The following is a 16,322-nucleotide window of genomic DNA, read 5'->3' as shown; positions in this document are numbered from 1 at the left end:
GCTGCCAGTATTTCTAGGGAGGTTTAAAGTTAATGTATTCAAAGACTACTTGGTCTGACAAAAAGCATTTCACTTTGAAATCCCAGCGCTTTGATCACAGCGAGAGAGGAGTCGAGGCAGTGTTACCGACACCGTGGCCATAGCTGGTAGTGCCAGTGCAGCTATGGATTTGTCAGCGTTTCTGTCGACGTGCTGCTTTTCTGGACGTAGGAACCTGCTCCAGAACCAACCCCCTGGTTCAGCACACAGGGCTGACTCACAGACTGGACACTGACTGTTTTTTCCTTGCAAAATGGTATTGAACCAAGCAATCAAGCCCGATTATGAACATCTTGAAGTGATCCAGGCTCATCTTGCAAGAGCATGAGCAAGTATGATACTTCACTTGTGCACTTTCAGAGAGCCTCTTTGAAGTAATTTAATCCTATTTAGAAATCGATGCTGATTTATATAACGTGATTTATATAACGTGATGCTGATTTAGATAATGTGATTGCACAAAGATACCCTGTCCTTGCTACGGGCTTCTCAGCAACAGGCAACAACTTGCCCCATCAGCAGGTCATGTGCTGTTTGCACAAGGGATGGGGAACGTGCCAGGGGCTGTGAGATGCCTTGTGCTCACCCCCAGCGCACGGGAACTGCAGGAATTTCTGTATACAGAGAGCTATAAACATCCTATGGAAGTACTTCACCTAATATCAAACTGTGTTTACAGATATCTCAAGGGTGAGTGTCAGGAGGATGGAGCCAGGCTCTTCTCGGTGACAACCAATGGTAGGACAAGGGGTAATGGGTACAAACTGGAACACAAGAGGCTCCACTTATATTTGGGAAGAAACTTCTTCATGGTGAGGGTGGCAGAGCCTGGCCCAGGCTGCCCAGGGAGGTTGTGGAGTCTCCTTCTCTGCAGACATTCAAACCCGCCTGGACCCCTTCCTGTGGAACCTCAGCTGGGTGTTCCTGCTCCATGGGGGGATTGCACTGGATGAGCTTTCCAGGTCCCTTCCAATCCCTGACATTCTGGGATTCTGTGTTAAAAACTCGGAAGCCTATCTCCATTCAAACCGTGTTCTCCTTCTGTTTCTAAGACACATGGTTGGAAGAGGCTGATGTGCTGCACAAGCCACACCGTGCATGGATGCCGCAGGCGTTTGCCTTTCTCTGCCTTCCTGTTAAAACCAAGGAGAACACCCCAGTAAATTTCTGTTTCTACCAAAAGTCAAGGTTTAACCTGGCAGGGGAGCCAGCCCAGGGCTGTCTCTTGCCCCAGGACGCGTGAGCGCTGCCTGTGTCCCGCCAGCTGAAATCCCAGCGGTGCCACCGCTGCTGTGCAGCCACCCCCGGCCTCCTGCCACCCCTTGCTTTGCAGGCCAGAGCCTACGATCCGTCCTTCATACAGTTCTGCCCCCTTCTTTTCTCTCTTAAAATGAAAAGATGTACATGCATGCCAGGACACCAGGAGCAAGAGGGACAAAGAGGATTGGTACAAAGGCATTCATTAAGTCTAACAAAAAGCTGGGAAATGCTTCTTTTGTGGTCCTCCTCTACAAAGAAGGGGTTGGTAGACCAGAGTGTGAACCCTTTGGAGAAAAATTAGATTTAAGGCTATGCATGCCCTCTCTTGAAAAGCACAGTTTTAATTCCAACATTTCCTGTTACATCTGTAAACTAAACACTGTAATAAGGCGATATTGGTGGGAAAGAGGGACACATCATTTCAATTAAACCCACGGTGATGATAAAAAGTGAATGGTATTGAAAGCATCTTTTAATAAATGCCACAGCAAAGCTTGGCAGAAGAGCAGCTCAGAACAACACGTGAACGAATCTCTGCGGGAAAACACGCATTCAAAACAGCTCCAGAACGTGGCATTTTATCCTTCCTTGCGAAAAGGTATGTGATTTTCATTCTCAGCGTGTCACGCTAAGCTGGAAGCAAGGAGCAGCACAATTAAGTCTGCTCAGGTAGCAGTGACATTAACAGCTCAACTACTTGTGAAAATGCTCTGTAAAAGAAGCCGCCTTTAGCACACCATTGCTCTAGCAGTAATGAGCCACAAACTGCTCAGAATATATATTTAGCAAAACCGCAGTTGCTCATTTTCCACTAGAAACCCCTCCTGCCCCTGATCCCTGGCAAAACACTGAGGACAGGGGCAAAGAGCCACCTCCTTGGGCTGGGAGATCTGGGGAGATGCTGGCCAGGCTGGGGAAGAAACTCAATATGCTACTGGGTTTATCCTCATTTGAAAAGGTTGGTTAATCACTTGGTGTTGTAGAGACTTCTGCAGCTCTTTTCTGTCTCAGGACAATAATCTAAACACCATCCCATGGGTGTCTTTGCAGAACCAAAAGGTTCTCCGAGAAGCGTCAGCAGCCTCTGCTCCATCCTCCTCTCACCAAGGGGCTGAAGGGCAGCCAGCTCCGACACCAGCAGCGTGGGATCAGTGGGCAGAGCAGACGCTCAGGGTGACGAAACGGATGTGTCCCACTCCTGGAGACGCTCAAACCCCTGTTCATCAGCAGGTGAGTCACTGCCCTTCCCACGGGCTCTTCCTGCGACGCAGAGGTGACAATGAAAGAGGATCAAGCGCCCACGCTGCCCCCAGCCCACACGGAGAGCTCTGCTCTCTCCCCTCCCTCCCTCCCAAACCAGCAGCCCCACTATTTTGGAATAGAAACACTCAAAGGCGTGCTGGAGCGTGCAGAGCAGTGGAGCTGAGGTGCATTTTGTCCGCTGTGCCGCAAAGAGCACTTTGCAGACGTAAAGGCTCTGGGGAGCAGATTGTGTTTGGCTGCAGCCGGGGCGGCACAACCGGCGTGTGGGACTCCCCAGTCCCCCGGTGTGTGCCGGTGCCTCTGCCTGCTCCCCCAAGGGCTGGGTCTCCCGTGCTGTACCCATGGCAGAAATGGGGCTGTGTGGCCGAGCCGCTGTCCCTGCAGGGTGACCGCCAGCACCGCAGTATTCCCCGAGGTGAAGGGGTGGCAGCCTAGCAAGGCTGCAGTCATCTGTACAACTGTAATTAGCTTCAAATTGGGCAAGGAGAGATCCGGGCCAGAGGTGAAGCAGACAAGCAATGTTCTCCCTCAATACGGGTCTCCACCGTGTGTAACCCAAAGGAGGTTTTTGTGGCGAGGCATGCCAGCGCTGCTCCGCATTGTGCAAGACAAAGGGAGTCCAAATTAATTTGCTGGAACATTGCGCTCTCAATCCCTGTTTGCACACTCCCACCAGTGCCACTGTTGGCTTTTATAAGCATTTATCACACGTGGAAAGGAGTTGTACATCGCTAATAGCTTATTCATGTCTTTACATTTCTAAACACGCTAACTGTGGTCAGAAATGCAAGGCTGCGGGGCAACTCGTCTGCGCCTCTTCTTGTTTGGTTTGGTTTGTTTTTCAGCCAGCATTCATGTGTCTCTCTCATCCCTGTCCTAAAGCCATTCCCTCCCACTGCAATGACTGTGCTGATGACCACGGGACCTCCTCAGCATAAGGAGAGTGAATCACTGCGGTTTCTCAGGTTTTGGAGCCATGGGTTACCTTTATAATGCACCCAACACTGCCATAGTTAAGTGGGACTTGAAACACATAAATACCTTCTTTCCTGGATTATTTGCTTTTCAGGGAATTCCGGGAACCTGTTTTGCATGTCCGAGCTAATGAACAGTGCAGCCCCGCATCCAGGCCAAAAAGAGAGCCGTGGCTAATGCTGGTAATGAAATAAATAGCAAAGCCTACAAGTAAATAGCTTTGAAAATTGATACACCTCCATGTGACATGATAATGCAAAAAGGTTGCCTGTGCTGGTATTATTTATACTTCCCGGAATGTCTGAATTCCCCGTAGTCAGCATACATCAAGCACAATCCAGGGCATATGCAACAAATCATATTCAATGATGGAAAATTGGGAGAAAAGCAAGAGCTGAGTCTCTCTTGATTACAGCAGCCACAGATTTCTTTTTCATAGACTGCCAGTACTAATGAATGAAGAGGGCATGAAAGGAAAACAAAAACACTCAATCCAACGTGCTTCATGTACCGATAGATGTATCTGCTCATGAATTCGACTAATTAAATGCAAACCATTGTCAAGAAATGTTGTCCCTGGTCTTTAAGCCCTCATTCAGCCCCGTGTGGCGTTTAGCTCCGGGATCCTGGGTACAAACCACCATGCACACCAACACAGGGACACGTGGGCTTATGAAGAGATGCATTGATGGTGGAGAACAGGAGGTCCCAAAGCTCTGCTGGAGCAGGACCGACCCAGTGAAATGCGCCTGAGTGCTGCTGCTGTACCAACCTCAAAGTTTGAACCTGGGGCCCATCCTGGCATACAAAAATAGCTCTTCGTTTCAACCCAAATGAAAACCCACAGTTTTCCACCTAGAGATAATTTCATTTCGGACAGTGTTTCAGGGGAGATCTAACAGCTCTGGAAAGTTAGTGAAATACATTCAGTTTTCAAATGCTTTCTAAAAATGTTAGTGGTTATTTCACGCAATGATGGAAAGTGAACAGGGCCTTTCTTGTACGCCTTGGGTCCGGTTCTTAACACTGCACAGACTTTCAAACGTAGTTGTATTATTCTGCTGTCTCCTCCTCCAAACACAAAGGAAGTGAATAAAGAGCAGCAAAGAGAATAAAGAAAGAGAAAAGAGAAAAGAAAGAGAATAAAGGAAAGTGTTAGATCCAAAGGGAATCTCATAGCACGGAGATCTGCCTGTGGAAACTTCGCAGGCAGAGGTCAGAGTTAAGTTCCACTCAGCTGCGACGATGGGTCAGACGTTCCCAGCAATGCATTATTGCAGTGAGATTAGAGCTATTTGCCTTGCAGATGTTGGCCAAGCTTTTAAAACTCACCAGGTCTCAGATGTTCACAGCCTGGGACGGCTGCTTCGGCTTCTTCAGCTGCTACTGCCCTATTTTTGTATCTAACGTATACATCTCAGTTGTTCGCAGCAGCAGGTCAGCCCGCTACGCATTAGGCTCACTGATGCTGCTGTTCTGCTCTGATTGGCAATGCTGATTATGTAAAGGATATTTAATGTTGTAAATCGTTAAAATCATCTACAAGCTTTTGGATACTTTTTAGGAGATAAAAAAAGACAATTAAATGTATGCACATTTTTCCACGTATCAGTGGATTTGTGCAGCAATGCTCAAGTCTTCTAGGAAGTAGGGAGACAGTTAAGGGAACAATATGTAATTAACACATCCTCTTTTCTTCCCTTGTTGGTGCAGACGCCTTTAGATAATCAGTGCAGAACATTAAAAGCGTTTGGAGCGCGTGGGACAGAATAATGTTGAATTTTATGTAAGTTCAGCCCTGACACCAGTTACAGGTGTTACAGGGGGAGCAAGCCCGTCCCTGCTCAGGGGTCTCATCCATTAAACTGCTTATGCACAGACCCCCCTTTCCAAAAGGAAGGACATTAGGTTCTCCTATGCTGCTGAAGCTAACTACAAGGAGTACATATTATGGGGTCATTCATTCGCTTAGGTGTCAAACATTAAACTTATGCTTCATCTCACGTTGTTAGCTCCTATTTTCATCAGCCATCCCAAGGTGGCGCATCTCGGCTCAGCGTCACCTGGCTGGGCAACGCGCTGTGTGATGGGCACCTGCGGCAGGAGGATCCCGAGCTTTCTGATCCGAAATGTGGAAATGAAGGGGTCACAGACAAGCAGCAGATTTCCCTGATGGCAGCAGCACTCGACTGTTTCTTCTGGAACCGCTGGTCACCTGCCTTACGAACAGCTGTCGAGGAACAGCCTTTCACACGCATCACTGCCTCGCTCGGTGCTGAAAATACATCCTGGGCTTAACGAGCCTACCGAAGTGTCAGATGTACCCATTCCAAACAGGCACCTCCTGTGACCAGGGACTTTCCCCGTGTGACTGGAGAGGGTTGCAATCGCTGGTGAATGGACATGCACACTGTGGGATCATCAATTTGCTTGGTAACAGGAGAGTGAGACTTGTTTCTGATAACTGCAGGTGATGGGATGTATGCACGGGTACTTTATTATGCTAAGCTTTATAATTATGCAAATCTCAACAGATAAAGGCTTTTTTTTTCTGCGAAGAATCAGGGACTATTATTTGCACTTTACTACATCTATTTATGAATGCGACACTGCTGAGAGCATCATTACTACCTGTAGAAGGACTTTGGCCTTATCCCCTGCCAGGGATGTGCAGGGACTGTGTCACTGGGCACCAGAGGGGCCCTTGGGCAATAGTTTATTTGGAGAGGGCTCTTAGTAACCAATATACAGCAATGCAGGAGACGACTGGTGTCGACACATCTCTCATTTTGACAAGGAGGGTTACTTCTGGCCCTACTTTGCGCCTCCAGGGAAAATACCAGCTCCAGCTGCCACCAGCGGCTGCCGCATCAGTTACAGGAATCACAGGCAGGTTTTTGGTCCTGACCATCCCCAAACAGGGTGGCAAAAGCCTCCTCCAAGCATTAGGGCTTCCTCGGCGTGCAGTTAAGGCCAAAATTTCAATCCAAAATATATCTAGATGCTACTTTTCCAGTGTAGTATGGTTTGTACCCACCCCAGTCCTGCACCCACTCTGGCTGAGCTAACGGTACCAAGTAAAGCAAGACAAACATTTCAAAGCTGCACCTCCTGAAAAGGAGATTTTATCTAAGGCCCTATATCATATTTACAGATCAAAACCACATTATTCTTACCAAAGGACGCCATTACCTCGAGTTCAGATTTTCAGCCACAAGGACGTTCATTTTCCAACGTCAATGAAGACAGTGAGACAAGAGATTTTACTTAAACTATATATTTTTACATAAAACAACTTTATGTTACAATAAAATCAGATAAAAATCACAAAGTTATATAAGTAAGTTCATAAAGAAAAAAATCAAGTTTTCCTTTCATATATATAAAACCCAGCATTTACTGCTACTAGGAGTCTAAATGTTAACATTGACCGTCTATGGTCAATTTGAAAAGAAAGACAGACTAATAAAAGAAGAGGAAAGTACTTTTGCACAGCAGACAAAATGATGAGGTAAGAGATGATGTTTTTTACAATGATCCAACTGTAGTAAACACTTCAGCTTTCATTAAACCATATACTAAATATAATAAACCCAAATAAAAATATACATTTAGAGCACTGCAGTGTTTTCCCACAGTTGTATATCAACAAATTGTCGGTCATTCACTAAACTTTACTTGAAACAGTAAAAACAGGGTGTATGTTTAGCTTCAGTACTAAAATCTCATAATCTAAATATTTTGGTATAGCAGACCACACTAAAACACTCTCAGAACTTTCAACTACAAGGGATATAGTCATGTTAAAAATGATGTGCTTCGTTTGTCATTCATGATGAGTTTTATAGAATAGTAAGTTCATGATCACTATTAGGCGGTTAAATGAATGAAAACATCTAAATGCTGCGAAATACTCATTCATTGAGCATAGCTCCCTTTCCACATACCCAAGTTAATCAATGCACTGCAAACTTAGAAGCTTAGTTCACAAATCTTACCTATTATCAGTCTTTTATAGCTAGTATATGGCTAAAATAATTATTGCTGACCAGTGTTCAAAGAAAAAAGAAACCAAAACCAAACCCAAACCAAACTACAACAGCAGACAGACTTTCCTCAAGTGCCTTTCTCTTAAGTGCCATATTATTAGGTAACAAAATGACCAGAAATGAAAAAGGAATCTATTTCAAAACGTGCATATCAAGTTTTTGGAGGTATAGGCACCTTCATCTGAAGACTGCATGTTCAGGCTATCATCTGTTAAAAAGAAAGAAAACAACTTAAAAAAGAGCTAAGACAAAACACGGTAGAAAGTCAAACAGGTTGGACATCCGCCATGCCCAGGGACATAGGCCAAGCCCAGCCAGGCCCGGCCCAACAGGAGAGCCCTCCTGTGGGAAGCACCTTCGGCAGATTTATCATTCACCTCCTCACTCTCTATTTCACTTCACGTACTTCATCATTTACTGCAGAGAACAGTATTTAAGATGCAAACTTTACGTAACTGTCAGGTTTATATTCTAAAGAGGAGCCTAAAGCAGCGTCAGGCTCCCGGGGGCGCAGGATGCGTCTGGATTAAACGTCTCATGGCTCCGTATTGCTTTGCTTGACACACAGGTGCTTGTGGAACGTGATCTATGGAAATACAAATTACTTTAGGGTAGCTCTGTGCTTTACTGTTGCTAAATCGTGCCTAGAACCAGACCCCCTCGGCCTGGGCATCCTCACTGCCCCAAAAGCTGAACCTGCCCCTCTGCAAGGGCTCTGCTACTTCTGAGCCTGTGTAGGACGGCAAAAGCTTTTCCCATTTTTTGACCTAAAGCGTCAGCCCATAAACCAGCACGGCCCAGCTGTGCGTGTGGCCCTTCACCTGCCATCCCTCACACTTGCGATATGCTGAGGACTTTTTGCTATTTACAGGCTTGGCAGGCGCAGAACGAAGGGGGATGAGCTGAGTCCAGCACGGCCACTTGAGGCTCTCGGCACACGTACAGCTTGTGGGCAGAGCAGGTTTCATGGAGCTTCCACTGAAATGATTGTCAAAATGAGCTGCTGCTGGCGGATTTCCCCGGCCACCCCTTCCCTTGGGATTCAGCATCAGTCACACATTAAGCCGAGCGGGACATCTCACCATGACAGCGGTTTTATCTTTGCTAATCCCCAGGCTCAGCAAGACAGCGCGATATTCCTTACAAGCCCCCGATGCTTTGAAGGGTTTCACAGAGATAACTATTTGGATGATAACTTTGTCTTGGCCTGGCGAAGAGCACGGCCAAGAAACTCCCACCACTACAAGGCAGGGACTAACGGGGACTTTTCCTTGTCATTTATGCTCTTTGCAAGCGATGGCAGCGGCCGGGACAGCAGGAGGAGCAGCAGAAACCCTTCCCGCTCTCCTTAATTCATTGAGCAGCTTTAAAACATTCATCCTAAATCGCCCGCGTAAAAATAAACCTAGGCCTTTGTCTAGAAACAAGGCATTGTCCAAACAGCATCTGTTTCCTGGGCACAGAGGCAGCCAGTGTGAAAGTGTTTTTAAAAGAGCATCCTTTGAACAATAGGATACAGCGAGCGGTGGCACTGAATTTCGTATAGAAAAGACGGTTTTCTTCCAGCGAGCTCCCTTAGGAAAGGAGACATCAATGAGACGCAGACAGAAAAACACTGGCAAGTGCTAATTTTGCTGAAAATGCACTTTTAGGCCAAACAAAACTATTTGTGAATTGGAGTCAAAAGCAGCAAATACAGGTTCAGCCAAATAGGAGAAAAGCAAAATGTTAACCTGTTTTACTTGGGGGTGGGAAACAATGTATCAGGTTTTTATTTTGAAATAATTTATTCCAAAGATGATACTAAGGTCATTTTTCCAAACTGTGAAAAAAACTTATCTAATGGAGCATTCTTTCCCTTTGAAAGTAATTATCTCCATGTATTTTTTTGTGTCACTGAGTATTTTTGGGTGTTGTGCTAATACAAAGTAGAGCTGTTTATTTCTCATTTTGGCCACCAAAAAGACCCCAACAAGCCACCACTATTCAGCAGCTCTCAGGAGCGTTGCACTGGAAAGCCCAGAAGGCTCACGCAGGGATCGGCCGCAGTTTGGGAGCAGAGGAGAAGCAGGATGTTCAATGACGGTGCCTATCTGGCTCGCTATCACATAAAAAGCCTAAAAATGGGGATTACTTGCACAACCACACACCATTTCTGACGTCATTTTCCGTTTCGAGAAGCCTGATCTAACCCTGCATTATGCAACTGTTGAATCGCACACGCTGGCAAAGTCTGATTTTCACACGCCTACGTGCTATGTACCTGATTTTTATTTTTATTTTTAAATATCAACAGCCCACAGCGAGTTATTTTAAAGATACTTGAATGGTCATAATGGTTCTGAAAGGTCCCAGCTTCACCGCCATTCTTTGAAAGGAGTAAGAGCAAAAATACACAAAGTCCAGTCTAAGCAACGGGCATTGGTGATAACTCAACAGTGACAAATGAAATGAAAACTCAAGGGACAATTGCAGAGAAAACCTATCTCCAGCATGGGGATTATATAGATCCACGTGCAAAAAATATCCAATGCATGTTCATCTATAACCCACCTTTCCTTTAATGGCCAACTTCATAATTCAGATGTGCCAAGAAAAGAAAAAAGCCCCTAAATTAAAATAAAAAGAAAAAAAACGTGAAAAAAGCCCCACTGCCATTTCGTATCAGTCACTGCTGGAATGTACCAGTGTGATGCTTAACCAAGCTTTTGCCTGATTTAAGCAAATAAAAATGTCACCTAAACAAAAGTGCTTTCCTGAATTATTTCAGATCCCGTGTAAACAGGCTCTCAAATCGGGTTATGGAGAAGCAGCTGCGGGCAGCCCTAAGGGCAAGAGCAAACCTTGGGCTCCAGTCTCCTCTCTGGCCCTTTTTACACCCCTGCCTGTGCTGAACTGAGCTTCCCCCTCGCTGGAGCCCAGCGTATGACCCTGCACTGCTCAAAACATAGTCAGAGGTGCTGAATAATCAGTTTCAGAATACAAGAGCACGTCTGCCTGTTGAGTTGGGGTTTTTTTTTTGGACAGGCTAACGTGGAGACTAATTCCCACCCTACTGTCAAAGATACTCAAGTTGAGAATGCAGAATTCATTTGAAAGGATTTTGATTTCATGTGGTCATGACCCTGCCAGTCTCCTGGGCAACACCATTCCTAGTGACCTTATATTGCTCTTCAGATCAATATCATCTCCTCCTTCACTTCCGCAGAAGTTAATCAACAGCGACGAGGCCGCACAGAGCTGCAAGCGCCCTGTATACAAACCAGCTTTTTAAAATCAAGATCTGGCCCCAGGACTCCGATGGGCGTTTTTCAGAGGTGCACATAATGATGCAACTACATGGGTTCAAAGCTGAAGGCCAGAGAGAGATGGTCTTGCTAAGCAAGAGAAGCTGCCCGCACCTACCGGGTAAGACGCACGACCTGAAGAGATGAAATTCATTCTGCGTCATTGAGTTTGTGCTGTACGGGCCCAGGCAAGCACATGCAACCTGTATCTGAGGTTATCCACTGGGTTCTTCTTTTGTTTTGGTGAATCAGAGCTGATTGACATGGTCCCTAAAGATACTGGTATCTGTGTGAAGTGATTCGCTTGGCTGCACCATCACATTTTACAAACTGCAGGAGCTCCGCTACTCTCCTCTCTGCTCCACCAGGAATAAAAGTGGATGTTGCTAGGAGTGCCAATAGTCCGGACAAGAAAAAGACTTGTTTTCTGTTTCTATGGTTGCAACAGCCCTTAAGAAAGATATAAATTTCCCTGCAACAACTGACTGCATATTCATTTGAAGGTAGATCTAGTTCCAGATTCCTGAGACAGAACTCTCTACCTGTTCCCAACCCCACGAAGCCAGAGCAGCAATACAGAACGTTTCCAATCTCAACAGAACTTGGTGAGCAGCACGATTGGTTTGGAAAATAAACTAAAAAAGAAAAAAACAAACAAAAAAACCCCCCCAAAGCAAATTTTCAGCCTCTATGTACAAAAACAATGCAAACAAGTGGAACATTCTAGTTATATTTTGTAAAACACACGCTTGGGATCAACAAAACATCAAACATCCAGACCCTAGATTACAAAAAAAATCTATTGCCATCTAGTTGTCAACCCCAAGTTTTGACAGTCCTTGTCGGAAATCATGTAATTCATCTATCTTTCCGTCTAGTACATCTAAAAAATGCTTTAATTCAGTTTTAAGGTTGGTCTGCCTATGTTTGCTCTCTTCGACTTCCGTCCTTAGCGTCCTGACTTTCTCTTCGAGATCTTTGTTCTTTTTCTCGGCAGCCTTAAAGACAAAAGAGACAATAAGGCGAATCGTAAAGAAGGAGGATGAACAGCATTTAACAGGGAAAAGGCAACAAATGGCAGCTGGGTTGTAAAAGTTGGCTTTGACTTCTGCAAACTGATGAAGAGAAGCACCTCAGAGAGCAAGTGACACGTGCTGGTCAGATTAAAAGGAAAGCAAGCTCATGCAGGGAAGGACACAGATTAACTGGGAAAGACGCTTTGCATCAGATTTTGTCACTTGGCTGGTATCTTAAAATTCAGCTGGATTTAAATCACGCACTGTGCATGTATTTCTGTCATTGCTGCTGCTGCAGAATTAGACACCGCGCCACCAATTACATACAGAATTATCTACGGTGAAAAATAAGCTTGGAAAAGATTGCCTGAGGAGTAATATTGCTTTATTCAGCACTTTCGGACTTATTGGTATTTTTGTTCAAGTTCCACTTTGTGTGAGAACCCGGGGAAGGAACAGGGAGGCCACATAACGCTCCCCTTGCTGCAGTTCGTTGTTATTTCCCTTCTCATTAGCTCTTCTGCCTATTGTTCCCCATTTCATGTGCGTAGGCACATGCTTCTCCTCATCAACACCCATAGAAAACATACAGCAAGGCAAAGAACTGGAGCTATTTAATGACTCCTGTGCTGGGAAGGGCACGGTGTATTTTGCATGTAATTCTTTTACAAACCGGAGCTCTTTTGCCTTCAAACACTGAAGTCTGAACAGGGAAAAGCACACAGTCACGAGAATGAAAATAAATGTATAAACTATTTTAAGATGAATGTCATTGCTAAACTGTACCTGTAATTGTTGAGATACAGATTCACATTCTGACATGAGCTGTGGTATCACTTCACCCTGCTTTCGCAACTCTTCCAGTTCCTTTGAAAATATAAAAGGAAAAAAATGAATGCAAGCTTCAATTCAAAACATAATGAAAATTTCAGATTCTGAAACGACTTTGCATATTTTATTGTATTCTGCACAGTAATTGGATGTTAAATAATCAAAACAGCATGTCTGCATTCCAAAATACACGCTAACTTTCTACTTTTTTGCACTATATATTTGACTTTGTATTTCTAAACCAGACAGTGTAATCCAATCCCTGGCATGAATGCCATTAATTATATTAATGAAACCTTAACCTAAAACACATACTCAGGCAAAAGATATATTCAATAAAAGAGAAATCTGAAGGGTTGCAATGCTACGAGCAATTTATAGATGGTAGCAAAGAGCACATTAGACATGAATTTTCAATGATATATGGCAGCAAAAAAAGGCCAATGGCACTGTGAGCTGAATATATAGAGACATCATTACAGAGCACAGCTGTAACGAGCTGTCCTGCACTGTACAGTGCTATATGTACAGTGGTTTATCCCCTGAGCTCTACTGACATGGGACAGCAAATCCAGTCCTATTCACAAGGCAGATTTATTGGCTATGAAAGGTGATTTCTTCCCTAACAGGTGAACGCAGAGCACAACACGAATGTAAGAGAATCTGTAAGTTAAGCTCTTCCACAGAACAAAACTATGATTTTTTTTATCAAGTCACCCTCATTCCCATGTATATAGATCTGTATACACATAAATAATGCTTGAGAGTTCGCATCCCAAAATATATTGTACTATATATATATACGTGCAACTATACTGCATACTTACTACATATAGTATAATACAGTGTATGCATATTTATATACATATTATATATATATGACATACGGCGCATACAAAAATATAAATATTTCACTATTTCTGTCCTGACTCCCATGTCTTTAAACCTCTCTCTCCCTCATGAAGAGGATATCAGCAGCTCCTCTTACACGTCTGCAGACTTCACGCCGGTTTGAATTGCAAACCACGGAAAGGTTACTTCTGGGTGACTTAGACCTAATCAAGAACCTGCTAATGTAAGTGCGCAGTCTGAAAACAAGTTGGTATCTTGTCAGTGTAAATGGAAGATAGGCATGTGATATTCACAAGTCAATCAATTTTCTGGTTCATTTAGTACCATAAAAATGTGAATCTTGAGGGAAACACTGGTGGAGAATAAGGGTTCTTATACATGCTATTACCACAGAGAGGTTGGGAAGAAAGCGTGACATTCTCCTTTGAAATATGGGGCTGAAAAACATATTATATTTATAACAGTGCATCAAAATCCATCTCCCTAAACTATTTCCTTGTGCCATCCTAAATCCCCTTAACAGCACTGCTTTTAAGAGCACCAGCAGAGATGCTGTAATGGCACATGGCAAACTTTACTGCACTTGCTGACAGCTTTTTCTCTTCAGCCAGCACAGAGCACTTGGTCACTGTAATGAGGGAAAAAACCTAGGATCCCATTATTTTCCCCACTGTTCAGGGCCTCCAAGCCATCAACATCATTCTCCTTAGAAAAATGACCACCCTGTGTGTCAAAAATGACAAACTAGGGTACTGTGAATGAATCTGAATTTCTCACTCCTGGCGTTAGTCTTGACATCAGAGGGAGATTGTAAAACAGCTAAGCTGAATCCTACGAGCCACTTGGATGAAGAGACAGGACTTAGTACACAAATCCAATTTACCAGGTAAATACTGTGTTTTAATGATGGTCCTGATGTCTGTGGGAATTCAGGACATAGGGACTGGCAGCCAAAACTCTGTTCTCAGCATAGGCCTGGCTTTGGGCAACTTCTTTCACTGCTCCAGCTCTTCTATTAGCAGTAAAGCGTTGTATACATAGAAGCATCATGTTTGTTAACCACTGACAAACTACAGCGTGCTGCCATAGCGCATAACACACCACGAAACTGAGACTGAGGAACTCTATCAACTACTGCTAAAGACCTGCACATGGAAAATCTAGAAATGGGTGACACCCTGAGACACCGGGCTTCTTCTGGCTGTAGGTGAGCCAGTCCATAAAGCCATACCCCAAGCGAGAAGCAGCCAGAGCCATTCCAACTCTAAAGAACGTCATTTCTGCGCTCAGGGCACTCACCAGCTCCTTGTCCTGAAGCTCTGTTTCCAGTTCCTGGAGATGTCTGCTCAGCTGGGCATTTCTTTCCTTCTCTTTGTTTATTTCATTGCACTGTTCCTCCAGTTCTTCAATCTTTAAGAAACATCAGACATTAGATTAGATTTTTCTGATTTCTGGAAATGCGAGGCAGACCATGGCCGATGCAAAGGGGCAGAGCAGAGGGAAGCACCAACAAGTTTAATTTGTCAAGGATCTGTTTCCTGGATCACAGCACTTGATTCACCACAACAAAATTATCACTTCTTTCCCTAAAAAGAGCTAATTTACACATTCACTAGGAAGCCCCAGGACTATGTTTATTCTCTCTTGCACAGTATCTCATATAATTACTCCAGAATGCACAAAACACTGAGCTGCTAAAATAAGTGGGGCTGGGGATAAAATCTGCAATTCACTCCTATGAAACCAACACAAGACTGTAAAGGATGGGTTTTCTTAATGTGCCAAGGAGAAGAAATTTCTCCAGCGTTCCCAGCTTTGCCTCCTCAGGGGGTGCTTATTATTCTAGATGGAGTATGAGGGACACGAGCTCAAAACTTTGGGGCAAGAAGCAGTTCGGAGCTATGTGCACCGGTTTGTTCTCTCGCTCCCTGGAGATGCACTTCCCACAGGCCAGCGGGCCAGCTCATTAAAGTGTGTATTTTAATTCTCAGCTTCGTATTGCTTTGGGATTAGAGCCTCCCTCATTTGAAGGTAGAGCAATACGCAAAAAATTCTGACCCAGTTAATAAAGAAGGAACCTCCCAGGGTGCTGCAGCGGTGCAGCGTGAGCGCCGATCAAGGAACCTACTTGGGGAAAAGCTCAGAACAGCCTCTGTATAGAAACAGACAGTGCATTACACAGACAGCCTTGTGGTCACCAGTATGATGACTTTGCAGCTGTATTAAGGCAGTGTCTTGATGATCTCTTCATATCTAGGCTACAGCTACTGAGATGTGGCATGTTCCATCAGTTAATGTTAACGAGAACTCTTCTCTACAACAGCACAGAAAAGTAAAAAAGGATGTAAATCATGCTGTTTTCTTACACTGTTCCAGTCTCTCACTTTCCCCTGTCCAAAAGAGACTGGATGTAGGAACCCGAATCACATAACAACTAATATTAATGTGTTAACTTAGCACCAGCTAAAATAGCTCTGGTTTGATCTATCTGAACTATCACTGTGTATACCTAAAATACAGGCGAATAGATAGAGAGTATCTGTCTGGGGAAAAGGTTGCTCCATACGGAATTTCAGTGCTGACAGATAACCCAGGCCACCTCCAACACTGAAATACTATTTGCAGCCTGCTGACATACAAAAAGATACGAAATTCCTTCTCCTCTTTGAAAGCAAACCCTAAACAACAACAACAAAATCTTCACCAGGCTGTTAAAATGGGATCTCTATACCAAACATCTCAGTGATCCA

At 44.4% G+C, this 16,322-nt stretch overlaps 1 protein-coding gene across 2 annotated transcripts in view; it reads right to left on the bottom strand.

The window, feature by feature from the left end:
• Window positions 1-6,798: 6,798 nt before the first annotated feature.
• HOMER2 (homer scaffold protein 2) overlaps window positions 6,799-16,322 on the bottom strand; it is a 60,393-nt gene continuing 50,869 nt past the window's right edge. For both annotated transcript variants that reach the window (XM_071814066.1, XM_065847266.2), the window contains exons 7-9: window positions 14,872-14,982; window positions 12,676-12,756; window positions 6,799-11,871 (exon numbers count right to left, since the gene is read on the bottom strand). In XM_071814066.1, coding sequence (XP_071670167.1) covers window positions 11,683-11,871; window positions 12,676-12,756; window positions 14,872-14,982 — 381 coding nt within the window. In that variant the 3' untranslated portion in view covers window positions 6,799-11,682. The remainder of the gene's footprint in view (window positions 11,872-12,675; window positions 12,757-14,871; window positions 14,983-16,322) is intronic.

Source organism: Patagioenas fasciata, chromosome 12, assembly GCF_037038585.1.
Source record: "Patagioenas fasciata isolate bPatFas1 chromosome 12, bPatFas1.hap1, whole genome shotgun sequence".
NCBI classification, from domain to species: Eukaryota; Metazoa; Chordata; class Aves; order Columbiformes; family Columbidae; genus Patagioenas; species Patagioenas fasciata.
The sequence above is the reverse complement of the archived record's forward strand: the minus strand, read 5'-3'. Positions and strand labels throughout refer to the sequence as shown.